Source organism: Nothobranchius furzeri, chromosome 4 (assembly GCF_043380555.1).
Source record: "Nothobranchius furzeri strain GRZ-AD chromosome 4, NfurGRZ-RIMD1, whole genome shotgun sequence".
Taxonomy (NCBI): Eukaryota; Metazoa; Chordata; class Actinopteri; order Cyprinodontiformes; family Nothobranchiidae; genus Nothobranchius; species Nothobranchius furzeri.
In genome coordinates this window covers 59831256-59845016 of record NC_091744.1, presented here as the reverse complement: position 1 = coordinate 59845016, position 13761 = coordinate 59831256, and the positions used below count along the sequence as shown (strand labels likewise).

Below are 13761 nucleotides of genomic sequence, written 5' to 3'. Positions count from 1 at the left end.
TGTCTTAATTGTGCTCAACATTTCTTTCTTTTTCATTGTTACGGTTTCTCCACTTGCTGGGGTTTCAGGTTGACCCTTGGGTGCAGGGGTCACTTGGCCTTTGGCGAGCCCCAAACCTAAGGTGGTGAATGAAAACAGGGTTTGGGAACTCCTGGTTTTGTCTTCCTTTGGTTTCCCCATGTGTGCACAGTTTTGGGTGTAGTGAGCACACAATTAGTACTTTTTCATGCCATTTTCCACTGAGCTAAGATAACAAAAGAACATTCTGTGTATAAGGCTCAGATGTGGAGGTAATCTGCTCTGGCGTAGCAAAGGACTTAGATCTATTAAGTAAAGTCCTAATCTAAAGCCCTTTTCAGATTGACATTCTGGAATATGTGTGGACAATTCAATCCGTTTTTTAACCAGAACTGTGTTTTCAGACACACCACTTTTGTACTGGAACTTGTCCTTTCGGCTGCCTTCACACAGCAGGGAAAAATTCCAGATGTCGGGGGGTTGGGGGGGGGGTTATGGATCGGACTTATGTTAAGCATAATTCTGCGCACACGAAGATGCATAAAAGACCTGGATGATGAAGCTCAATGGTTAAAGGAATCACTAAAGTGGTGTGAAGTGCTCCGTCGCGCGTCTAGAGGGTACCGTAGGAGGCGAGCTGCCATGGTTCGCCGCATGCTACAGGAGCGAGCTATCTAGGTGCGCACAGCGTCCCCTGGTCCCCCCCTCCTCCCTGTCCGGAACTCTACCTCACCAGTCTGAAGCAGCCACCTTGTCCGTAACAAGTCCGGACCTGTTACTAGGGGCGTCGTCCGGTTAAATTACGGAAAACGTTATCCGGATGTTTGTATTCAGACACAAAGGTTGTGCTGCCCTCACGACACGTGACCATGTGAAGCTAGACAGCCAGCGAACAAAATAGATGAGATCTCCACACAAGGCTTGCTTTTCTTGATTTTACTGAAGATCTTTTAAGCCTTATCTCTCTCAAGGCTTCTCCTTGCTATTTCTTATTTGTAACTGAAACATACAGAGAGTGAAAATAAATCGCTAGCTAATACACATCTTAATAAGAACTTAAAGATTAGCCTAGCTTAACACGTACGTTACATTAGCATCACAGTTCACTCCATGTAAACACATATAAAGGTTATTTCTGAACACATTAATACTTACAAAGACGAACGTTTCCTAAAGGTACAAGCGTGTAGGGCACTTATAGCGTGTACATGAACGTATTCACTGTTTTAATACTGCCGAAGCACTTTTCATAGCGTTCGCGGAGAAAAGACGTCAAAGATAGGTGAATGATCGGAGCGCTCACTCGCTCCCATTTCCGCACGTACAATACAAAGATCGCTTGTGACAACGATGTCTCACTCGGAGCAAATTTCAAACCCACACATTTTGACTGTTTTTAGCATGAATCACACATTTCTTAACTTTGAAATTATTTATCACCTTGCTTACATAACTTAATCAGATTATGCACTAACTACTGACTTTTGACCAAAAGGCATAACACTCCCCGCTTGATATAAACACATCATATCACTATAAATGTTAATACAACATATTCAAACACCATTTAGCATTGAAGAATATTCATTCAGTCTCTGAAAGCAAAACAACAATCTCTGAAACTGGTCTGAGAAACATTTTTACAGTCCCATCTTTTACAGTCCGCACTTCCACCTTACGGACCTTCTTGTCGCTGCTGGGGAATGTTTTTGCTATTAGTCCCATGGGCCATTCGTTCCTGCTGGCTTGGGAGTCCTTTAGCAGGACCACATCTCCTTCTCTGACATCAGGTCTAGTCTCTATCCATTTTGCACGACCTTGGAAGGTGGACAAATATTCTCCTTTCCACCTTTTCCAAAAGGTATCAGCAAGGTGTTGAACGTGTTTCCACTGTTTACCAAACAACTGCCCTGATGAAAAGTTCCCGAGCGGAGCAGACACAGCACTCATCTTCTGCGTTAGTAGCATTGCTGGAGTGAGTACTGCAGGACTGTCAGGGTCAGTGGATATGGGAACAAGAGGCCTTGCATTCATAATTGCCATCACCTCGGCCATGAAGGTACACAACACGTCATGAGTAAGATGTGTTTGTTCAGTTCTTAACAACATGGCGTCCAGAATGCGCCTGGAGACCCCAATAAGGCGCTCCCACAAGCCTCCCATGTGAGATGCATGAGGGGGATTAAATGCCCAAACACACCCTTTCTCTCGCAGGTACTTTCCTACTACTCCGTTTCCTGAGTCTAGGCCTAATTCCTTACAAGCGCCCACAAAATTGGTGCCTCTGTCTGAGCGCAGAAACTTGGCTGGACCCCGAATAGAGAAAAGCCTTGTCAATGCATTGATAAAACTATCAGCAGACATAGTCTCTATCAGCTCGATATGCACAGCCCTAGTTGACATGCATGTGAATAACACAGCCCAACGTTTGTTCTGGGAACAACCACCTCTTGTACGACGCGTCACAATTGTCCATGGCCCAAACACATCTAGGCCTACAGTGGTAAAGGGTGGTTCAGGGGTGACTCGGTCTGCGGGCAAGTCTGCCATTTTCTGGATCTGCATTTTACCTCGCAACTTGCAACATGTGACACACTTATGGATGACAGATGACACGAGCCGCTTCCCTCCAGTTATCCAGTACCCAGCACCACGGATAGCTCCTTCAGTTATGTGTCTTCCTTGATGAGCTACTTGTTCATGATAGTGAGTTACAATTACATTGGCAATGTGGCTGGTAGATGAGATAATCAAAGGGTGCCTTTCATCTTCTGTGAGATCGGCAGCGGAAAGACGTCCACCGACTCGTAAGAGACTGTCTTTGTCCACTACAGGATTGAGCTTTTTGAGTGTATCAAATAGGCCACTGTCCTTCTTTCCTTCTTTAATGTTTTCAAGTGTCCCTTTGTAAGCTTCTTGTTGGACAGCTCGAATGATGACTACTTTGGCTCGGGTGAGTTCTTGGACATTTGGTGTCTCACTGAAACTTTTCCATCCCCTTTGTCCACTTGCCTTTTGTGCAAAAGATGTAACTACATGAATGAGTTTGGCTATGACTCTGCAAAGTGTGGTCCAGTTTGAGTACTTTTTGAAACGCTCAGAACCTAACTGTGGCTCTGATACAGTAGTTTTCTCGTCTCGTCTTGTCTTCCTCCGCTTATCCGGGTCCGGGTCGCGGGGGCAGCATCCCAACTAGGGAGCTCCAGGCCGTCCTCTCCCCGGCCTTGTCCACCAGCTCCTCCGGCAGGACCCCAAGGCGTTCCCGGACCAGATTGGAGATGTAACCTCTCCAACGTGTCCTGGGTCGACCCGGGGGCCTTCTGCCGGCAGGACATGCCCGAAACACCTCCCCGGGGAGGCGTCCAGGAGACATCCTGACCAGATGCCCAAACCACCTCAACTGGCTCCTTTCGATCCGGAGGAGCAGCGGTTCTACTCCGAGTCCCTCCCGAATGTCCGAGCTCCTCACCCTATCTCTAAGGCTGAGCCCGGCCACCCTACGGAGGAAACTCATTTCGGCCGCTTGTATCCGCGATCTCGTTCTTTCGGTCATTACCCAAAGCTCATGACCATAGGTGAGGATTGGGACGTAGATCGACCGGTAAATCGAGAGCCTGGCTTTCTGGCTCAGCTCCCTCTTCCCCACGACAGATCGGCTCAGCGTCCGCATCACTGCAGACGCCGAACCAATCCGCCTGTCGATCTCCCGATCCCTCCTACCCTCACTCGTGAACAAGACCCCGAGATACTTAAACTCCTCCACTTGAGGTAGGACCTCTCCCCCGACCCGGAGGTGGCAAGCCACCCTTTTCCGGTCGAGAACCATGGTCTCAGATTTGGAGGTGCTGATCCTCATCCCAGCCGCTTCACATTCGGCCGCGAACCTACCCAGCAAGAGCTGAAGGTCAGAGCTGGATGAAGCTAGGAGGACCACATCATCCGCAAAAAGCAGAGACGAGATTCTCCTGCCACCAAACTCGACACACTCCACACCACGGCTGCGTCTAGAAATTCTGTCCATAAAAGTGATGAACAGAACCGGTGACAAAGGGCAGCCCTGGCGGAGTCCAACCCTCACTGGGAACAGGTCCGACTTACTACCGGCAATGCGGACCAAACTCACGCTCCTCTGGTAAAGGGACTGAATGGCCCTTAACAGAAAGCCATCCACCCCATACTCCTGGAGCGTCCCCCACAGGGTGTCCCTGGGGACACGGTCATAAGCCTTCTCCAAATCCACAAAGCACATGTGGATTGGTTGGGCAAACTCCCATGCCCCCTCCATCACCCTTGCAAGGGTATAGAGCTGGTCCACAGTTCCACGGCCAGGACGAAAACCACATTGCTCCTCCTCTATCTGAGATTCAACTATCGATCGGACCCTCCTCTCCAGTACCTTGGAGTAGACCTTTCCAGGGAGGCTGAGGAGTGTGATCCCCCTATAGTTAGAACACACCCTCAGGTCACCCTTCTTAAAGATGGGGACCACCACCCCGGTCTGCCACTCCCTAGGAACTGCCCCCGATGACCACGCAATTTTGTAGAGACGTGTCATCCATGACAGCCCTACAACATCCATAGCCTTGAGATACCCAGGACGAACCTCATCCGCCCCCGGGGCTCCGCCGCTGTGTAGTTGTTTGACTACCTCAGCAACTTCTGCCCCCGAGATCGGACAGTCCATCCCCAGGCCTCCCAGCTCTGGTTCCTCCTCGGAATGCGCATTGGTGGGATTGAGGAGCTCCTCAAAGTATTCCTTCCACCGTCCGACTATAGCCTCAGTTGACGTCAGCAGCTCCCCATCCCCACTGTAAACAGTGTGAGCGAGTTGCTGCCTTCCTCTCCAGTAGTTTTCATTACTTTTATTTCCGGACGCATCTCTCTATCTTTTTCAGGTTCGATGAGCGTGAAAGGACCAGTGTGTGGTTCTGTGTGTGTGTCAGAGCCCAGAAAGTGCAGGCCTGAGAACCAGGTACTGTTCTGCAGGTCTGCTGCTGGAATGAACCGAGTGGCTTGGTCAGCTGGATTTAACTCAGTTGGTACATAACGCCACTGACTTGGATGGGTGGATGCTCTAATGCGCGTAACCTTGTTGGCAACATACATGTAGAATCATCTGGAGGTGTTGTGTATGTATCCCAACACAATCCTGCTGTCTGTATAAAATGTCACATTGTCTATTTTAATGTCTAACTAGTCTCTGATGAGCTCAAACATTTCCACCGCGAGCACAGCAGCACACAGTTCCAGACGTGGTACAGTGTGTGCGGGACGGGGTGCGAGTTTAGACTTCCCCATGACAAACCCAGTATGACACTGTCCTTCACTGTCAACTGTACGCAGATAGACTACTGCACCTATAGCTACAGTGGAGGCGTCGCAGAAAATGCATAGTTCTTTCACTTTTGTTGTGCTTAACGTACCTGGGCTGTAGCACCTTGGTATTTGGAGGTTCTCAAGGGCTTTCAAAGAGTCTTTCCATGAGTCCCACCTCTCCTGCTTCTCAGGGGGTAAGAGTGTGTCCCAGTCTTTCCCATCAGATGACAGTTCTCTGAGTAATGCTTTGCCCTGCATTATTATAGGAGCAGCAAATCCCAAAGGGTCATAGAGACTATTAACTGTCGACAATACTCCCCTCCGTGTGAATGGTTTGCTCTCATTTGATACCTGGTAAGTGAAGCTGTCAGATTGTAGGTTCCAACAGAGTCCCAAGCTTCTCTGAACTGGAAGAGGGTCTACTCCTAGGTCTAAATCTTTCAGGTCCTTTGCACGGTCCTCAACAGGGAAAGCTTCCATGACTTGACTGCAGTTTGATGCCACTTTGTGAAGGCGCAAGTTAGACTCTGCTAACATGTTTTGCGTTCTTGTGAGCAGGTTGATTGCTTCCTCTGGCGTGGCGACTGATGTGAGCCCATCATCAACATAAAACTGGCGCTCAACAAGACGTCTTGCGTCGGATCCGTGTTCTCGTTCACCTTGTTGTGCTGCCTGTCTCATGCAGTAGATGGCCACAGCGGGCGACGGGCTGTTTCCAAACACGTGGACCTTCATTCTAAACTCGACTATGTTCTTTGTAATGTCATTGTTCTCATACCACAGATAACGCAGATAATCTCTGTGGTCTTCCCGTACAACGAAGCAGTAAAACATGTGCTGCACGTCAGCTGTCAGGGCTATGGGCTCTTTGCGGAAGCGCAACAGCACTCCCAACAGGGAGTTGTTCAAATCAGGTCCGCCAAGAAGCACTTGATTGAGCGAAATTCCATCACACTCTGCACTTGAATCGAACACAACTCGTGTTTGTTGTGGCTTCTGTGGGTGGTATACACCAAATGTAGGCAAATACCAATGTTCTTTATTTTCTGGCAGAGGCGGGGCAGGCTCGGCTTGATCGTTGTCCAACATTTTTTGCATGAATTGGATGTAGTGATCTTTCATTTCTGGTCTCTTCTCTAAAGTCTTTCGGAGAGAGCAGAGGCGTTTCAGAACTTGTTCTCTGTTGTCAGGCAGCCTCCTTCTCGGTGAGCGAAAGGGTAAAGGTGCAACCCAGCTGTTCTCTTGGTTTTGATAAACTTCGTTGTCCATTATTGTCAGGAATGCTTCGTCGTCGATAGACATGGCTTGTTTGTTATCACCCTCAGATCTAACAAACACAGAGTGTCCTAAATCATCTGTCACGCAGGTTGCATTCATAGTGACCCCGTAATTCTCTTTAACGTGAATTGTGTTTGGGCAAGGCTCAAAATAGGACGCACGTCCATTATCTAAGGTGTGTGTTTTGTAGACATTGACCTCTGACTGACTGTGCGCTTTTCCTAGACACACCTCCCCCACAATAACCCAACCTAGGTCTAGCCTTTGGGCGTACAGTGCATCATTGGGTCCGTTGATTTGCTCACGCACCTTATGGACCCTGAGGACGTCCCTTCCTAGGAGCAAAAGGATAGGGGCGTGGTGGTCGACAGGTGGGATGTTATCTGCAACTGAAAGAAGATGTGAGTGATGCTGGGCAATCTCTGGGGAGGGTATTTCAGATCTGTTGTCTGGCACAGAGTCACATTCAATTAAAGGAGGTAGCTAGATGTTGACTTCTCCATCCAAGGACTCGAGGGAGAAGTTTACAGCTCTCCTACCTGAGGTTTGTTCTCTGCCAGAGCAAGTCTTTAAGGTGTATGGTGTGGGTCGGGCATTGATTTTGAAAAGGCTGAAAAACTCTGACTTAGCCAGTGACCTGTTGGACTGATCATCAATTATTGCATACATTTTTACAGCTCTCTCTTTTTGGCCTGTGGGATACACTTTGACTAAACTGATCTTAGAACATGAACGTGGGATATCACTTTGGCCACATACTTCTGTGCACCTCGACTCGACTGCAGGTGAGCTCTCAGTTTGCTCTTCATTGTCGTTGTTTCCTGGTGTAGTACTCTTAGGGGCAGGAGTAAGACCGGGATGCATTGCAGATAAGTGTTTAAGGCTGTCACACTCGATACACTTAACCACTGTTTTACAGTTTTTTGCAATGTGTTGGACAGACCCACAGCATCTGTAGCAGATGTTATGCTCTTTGAGATAGGCTTGTCTTTCTTCAATGGGTTTGTCTCTAAAAAGCTTACACTTTTTGAGTGGATGTGGTTTTTTGTGGATTGGGCACTGGCGATCTGGTTCCTCCATTTTCTTTGGACTGAGATTATTTTGGTCCGGCTCTGCTGTGATGACCATTTTGTGTGCTGACACAGTAGGTTTACGATTATATGCCCTCAGTTTTTCTGTGGGAGAAGGGACGTGGGTGTTGGCCTTGGACGTAGCAAAGCTTGGGTCATTCTTCATTTTCGCCTGCCGTTGGACAAATTGTGTGAAAACTGGGAAAGGAGGAAATGACACACTATGAGTCTCCTTGTACTGTGTTCCTACAGTTGTCCACCTTTCCTGTAGGTTGAAGGGAAGTTTATCCACTATTTGCCTGACTCCTCTAGCTGTGTCCAGGTAAGCAAGTCCCGGGAGTGCGCCATCTTGTTTAGCACACTGTAGCTCTAATAAGATGTCACTAAGTTCTTGCAGCTTAACATCGTCTTTATTTGTGAGTTTGGAAAAATCCTCTACCTTTTTTAAGAGTGCGTCCTCAATAGCCTCAGGTGAGCCGTAGCACTCTTCAAGTCGTTGCCAGATCATCTTTGCACCTGCAGCAGGATTGAGGGTGTGTACAGCACGAATCCGCTTAGCCTGTTCGGATGATGTTGGACCCAACCATTTTGTTAGCAAGTCTAATTCCTCTTTTGGTGACAGATTTAAGTCTTTGGTTACGCTGATGAATGAAGCTTTCCATGCCCAATAGTTTTCAGGTTTGTCATCAAATTGTAAAAGACCTGTGCTGACTAGCTCTTTGCGAATTAGGTATTTTGCAAACTGTTGCGTTTCACTTGATTCAGGTAAGCAGTTGTTAAGTTTGGTTATAAACGGATTAGTTATTTGCGTACTGTCTTGTACATCTACTTCATTGTCATTCCCTTTAGGAGGCTGTGCTGGGTCGTGCTGAGTGTCTGGGTAGAGTAACTCACGTTGTTGTTGAACATATTCGTTAGTGCGGTGCACTGAACTGATGGGCTCAACTTCCTCACAAAGTTCTCCATAGGGCTCCCCGCTCTGAATCTCTGCTTCTTCATAGGCTGAGGCCTCTGCTTCAGCTGCGGCTATTGCTTTTTGGCACTGGAGGACATGTAGATGGGCATCCAGTTCAGCTCTCTGTTTCATTGCATTGGCTTCCTTTTCAGTGAAGGCCAGTTGAGCTCGTGCTGCTTGAGCTTTGGCGTAGGCCTTTGCAGCTGCAGAAGCTGTTGATGAGGATGTCCGTTGAGACCGCCTTGTCGATGGTTTGGATTGCTGCGACTTGGTGTCGAATGGCTGAGACTGCTGCTGCATTGTCGCTGGTTGAGTGGCGGCATCTCGTTGCTGTTCCTCACCGGCCGCTTTGTCTAGCCCTTCAGCAGCGTAGTCTTTTAGATAATTTCTTCCTGAGCGTAAATTCATGTTGCTTAAAGTAGCTCTGTATGCTTGAACCGCTGAGTAGACGTCTTTTTACTGTGCTGCCCTCAAGACACATGACCATGTGAAGCTAGACAGCCAGCGAACAAAATAGACGAGATCTCCACACAAGGCTTGCTTTTCTTGATTTTACTGAAGATCTTTTAAGCCTTAAGGCATCTCCTTGCTATTTCTTATTTGTAACTGAAACATACAGAAAGTGAAAATAAATCGCTAGCTAATACACATCTTAATAAGAACTTAAAGATTAGCCTAGCTTAACACATACGTTACATTAGCATCACAGTTCACTCCATGTAAACACATATAAAGGTTATTTCTGAACACATTAATACTTACAAAGACGAACGTTTCCTAAAGGTACAAGCGTGTAGGGCACTTATAGCGTGTACATGAACTTATTCACTGTTTTAATACTGCCGAAGCACTTTTCACAGCGTTTGCGGAGAAAAAACGTCAAAGATAGGTGAATGATCGGAGCGCTCACTCGCTCCCATTTCCGCACGTACAATACAAAGATCGCTTGTGACAACGATGTCTCACTCGGAGCAAATTTCAAACCCACACATTTTGACAGTTTTTTTTAGCATAAATCACACATTTCTTAACTTTGAAATTATTTATCACCTTGCTTACATAACTTAATCAGATTATGCACTAACTACTGACTTTTGACCAAAAGGCATAACAAAGGTCATACGGACAAAGTCCGGAATATTTCCGTTTTTCATGGCCTGTCTGAAGGAGGCTTAGATGTCACTTTGGTGATTTCATCAAAAACAGAGTAAATAAACTGCCTAAAGCCTGAGGGTACACTGGAATGCATCCATGCAGTTGTCAAGAAAGCTTGGACAGAGTCAGGGGCATAGGAATGAGTTTAATATTGGGGGGGGGGGGGTCATCAGTACCCACATTTGACAACAGGATGTCATCCTTACAAGTTGCACCTTTAAGGAATTACTGTTTTTGAAACCTAAACATTTGTATTAACGGTCTTGTTTTCGACTCAGCTAAGTGAGTTTTTATAATGTGAGGGAACTTGCTTAATGACGATCAATTAATTCCTGCATTAAAGCTTAATAATAAAATTCTCACAACAAATAAATAACCGTCTTCTGTGGAGAACGCCGGGTGAGTGAAATCATTTTATTTGTGGGCCATCACTGTCGGAGAGCATCGTGTGCACTTCACGGACAGAAGTTCATTTCTTCAAGAAAAAGACAAAATGAGTTAAGAGTCTGGAAACTGACAGCAGATTATCATTTATTTTTCTGTTATACGTCCTGCAGCCCAAATTTCGTACTTTCACTAAAATGACTCAAAACTGAAAAAGAGAAAAACGTATCTGTTAATACAAATCTGTTCCCTGGAAAAAACTCATTTGCTGTAATGTCAGGAAATAAAATGTTAAATCATACACTGGAAATGAATAAAATCTCATATAAAATCAGAATATATGTCTGTGCATGACGGCGTTGTTTAAACCAGAAAAACATAATAAATTATGATAAAATTGTCATCTGGTTAGTTACATAGCAATATACAATTAGCACAGCAACACAAAAGAAAACAATTACCATCATGAATATATTTTCTACAGGCGTCTACATTTACTTACAGTCCTATAAACAACTGAAACCAAACCAAGCACAAAGTTGCCACTCATTGGCTGCCATAGATGCTTGCCCCTGTACAATCAATAAAAATATTTACAAATCCAACAAATATTCTACACATCTTAAAAAAATAAAACTTGATGCAAGTTAAAGAAAAAAGCAAGGAAATCTTGACCCCATCCAAAAGGCCCTCAAGGTTGGTTAGTACAAAGTAACAGCTTGGATAGAAACTGAACGTCTGGTACACACTCGTGTGTGTGTGTGTGTGTGTGTGTGTGTGTGTGTGTGTGTGTGTGTGTGTGTGTGTGTGTGTGTGTGTGTGTGTGTGTGTGTGTGTGTGTGTGTGTGAGCAGACCAACACCCTGCAGAAATACAATCAATGACTTTCCTAATGCACCATAAGTAGCTTAAATAATTGTTTTTAGCGGACTGACTGGGATTGTTTAAAACTTAACAGATAATTCAGAGATGGTTCTCCATCCAAAATGTCTTCAATTGATCTTATTCGTTCTTGTATTTGACATCTGCAGTCCCATTAGTGTCTCCATTCAAGTCGGTGAACTTGAAGAAAAGAGTCTTTGAAACAGAATTGCTGTTTTTTTTTTTTTTAAAAAAGGCACAGCCTGCTGAAGGAGCACTGCTGCAATTGTGGCGGACTACTGCACCCTCAGCATTCCCTTCTGGCCTTCAGATGGAGCTAAAAAATAAACGATTCCGTGCAGGGGAAGGAAAAGTACCATTCATAAGACGGACGTGCAATGTTGCGTGTCGGTTTCTATTTTTGCAGGAACAAAAACTGGAGACGTGTCTGTGCAGGAATGTAAAGCGGAGTGTGTGTGTGTGTGTGTGTGTGTGTGTGTGTGTGTGTGTGTGTGTGTGTGTGTGTGTGTGTGTGTGTGTGTGTGTGTGTGTGTAAGCGCTGCTCCCCAAACTCATTTCCATGTACACAGTGGATGATCTGCCTTGTGGGCTGTGAATGCATAATGGAATTGTATAAATATGTTCATGCCGACGTGTGACTATTACAGTTTCTGTCAGAGACAAAAATGGAGTAACAGGCCTCTGTCGTAGACATTTAACTCTCTTTCAGCATAGCAGGTAATGTTATAACCGATAACATAGACAGGTATAATCCAGTAAAGCTGTGTGCTGTGCATGTGAATGCATCACTTGTTAATATCAAAGTGTTAACAGCCTTCGTGAAATAACATGTTTGTATGTATTCTTTAAAATCAACAGCTTTCCCTCTACATTCTGCGAAGTCCATCAATGGTTTACAAATGTTTCTTTAAAAGATTTCCGAGTAAAATTATAAATATTATGATGCATGATCATAAAGCCATGCAGCGTGGAGGGAGCTCTCTAAACGACGGGGATGCAGGCAATTTGTGCAGCACACCATGCTGGGGTGTTAGTGTTGAATAGCTACACAAAAGAGTTCAAGGAGTTCATGGCGTTTATGGGAGACGGGGCCTCTGAGCTCTCAGGGCCCTCGGTATTGTCCCTGCAGGAACTCTTCCCACTATACTGGCCAATAAAGGAGCCGTCTTCGTTGAACTGTCCATCTCCTCCTTCACCGTAGTCAACTAAACTGTCGTCACTGTCGTCTCTCTTAACTGTCCCGTTAGAAGGTGTGCGGCTCCCTTTTAATGGTTTGTGGTCCTCATTGTCACTGAGGGAGAAAATAACATGCAGATGTTACAGGTGAAGATGGAGTGACAGATGCAGCAGGTACAGCTCTGAGAAAAAGTTTTCATTCCCGCAAATATTTCTTCTGTTGCTTTTCTTGTCACACTTAAAGCAGCAATCCGGAGTTTACCCCTCACAGGAATGCTGTGTTATTTTTTAGAAACCTAGGTTTTTAGGTTTTCCTGGCTGATCTGAACCATTTACATGTGACAAGAAAGCAAAAACAGAACAAACTGGTTAGAAGATGAATGTTTTCTCTCAGCACCATCGTTTAGTGATCACTTTTTAAGATGAAGCATGCAAATGCCAATTATTGCATTACATATTTCTAATGAACTTGCTCTATGTCTATATATAAAAAACCAAGTTATGAAGTACGTGGTTTCTATCAGGCAACTGGGGAATAAAGCTCAAGCAATCATATTCTGTTCAAATTCCCCTTGAAACCAAACATGAAGGTGGAAAATATGACAAAAGCATTCCCCCTTTAGACAGAAGCTGTGATGAAAAACAGAAGACCCGGAGCAATGGAGTGAAGAAGACTTTAGGAGCACTTTTTCAGCCAGACAACCCTCCACTCAAAGCAAGCACGAGAATAATTCCAACTTGGAAAATATGCATGATAGGTTTGCAAAGAAAGTCTTCTTTGGCTGTCAGATAATCAAAAACACGACACAGTCATGAGTTAAACATTAATGAGACACGATCACAAGGCCATCATAATGTCAGCAGTTCTTTAATCGAATAAAAGTATCTACTAGAAGATCAGTGGCACGCTATAGCCAGACGTTTTAGTAGAGAGCGGTTTTAATAAGCACCAACATGATGGAGGCTCTATGATCTGATAATAAACTTAATGACAGCTTTTTTCTCCACAGTGACTTCAGACCGTCCCTTTAGACACCATCTCCCTCCCTTACCTTCACCTTTACCGGGACCTAAACACCTGATGAAGACATCTCACTGAAATCCCACACAGTCACTGCTGTTTGTTCATTTGAGGAGGTTTTGGTGATTGTACGCAGACAACGCAACATTAGCATATCTTCTTCTTCTGCAGTCAGAAAACTACAGACTAGATGAGTCAAGCTTTTATTTATGTAACTGAGCAAAATAAAAATAAAAACAGCACAGACTATGTTATTGTTCAGTTTTCCTTGTGGTTTGCTGAATGTGACTTGATGTCCTTAGGGTTGGTCCTCTTGCAGGCACAACAAAACATTGACTGTTGCGACTACATGTTGTTGTTTTTAAAAAGACCAAAACCAAACGCAAACTGATGCCCCTGAGAGACGCACTGTTGTCTGTAAAGCAAACCCGTAGTTTATTTATGCATCTAAAGTGCTCTTCAAATAAAAGTAAACCAATTAAATCAGTCAAAAACTTCCTAGATATT

At 45.1% G+C, this 13761-nt stretch overlaps 1 protein-coding gene across 10 annotated transcripts in view; it reads right to left on the bottom strand.

Moving 5' to 3' along the window:
- Window positions 1–10306: 10306 nt before the first annotated feature.
- Window positions 10307–13761, bottom strand: part of LOC107388489 (neuronal cell adhesion molecule) — a 113321-nt gene continuing 109866 nt past the window's right edge. For all 10 annotated transcript variants that reach the window (XM_054733533.2, XM_054733536.2, XM_054733543.2 and 7 more), the window contains one exon: window positions 10307–12348. In XM_054733533.2, coding sequence (XP_054589508.1) covers window positions 12102–12348 — 247 coding nt within the window. In that variant the 3' untranslated portion in view covers window positions 10307–12101. The remainder of the gene's footprint in view (window positions 12349–13761) is intronic.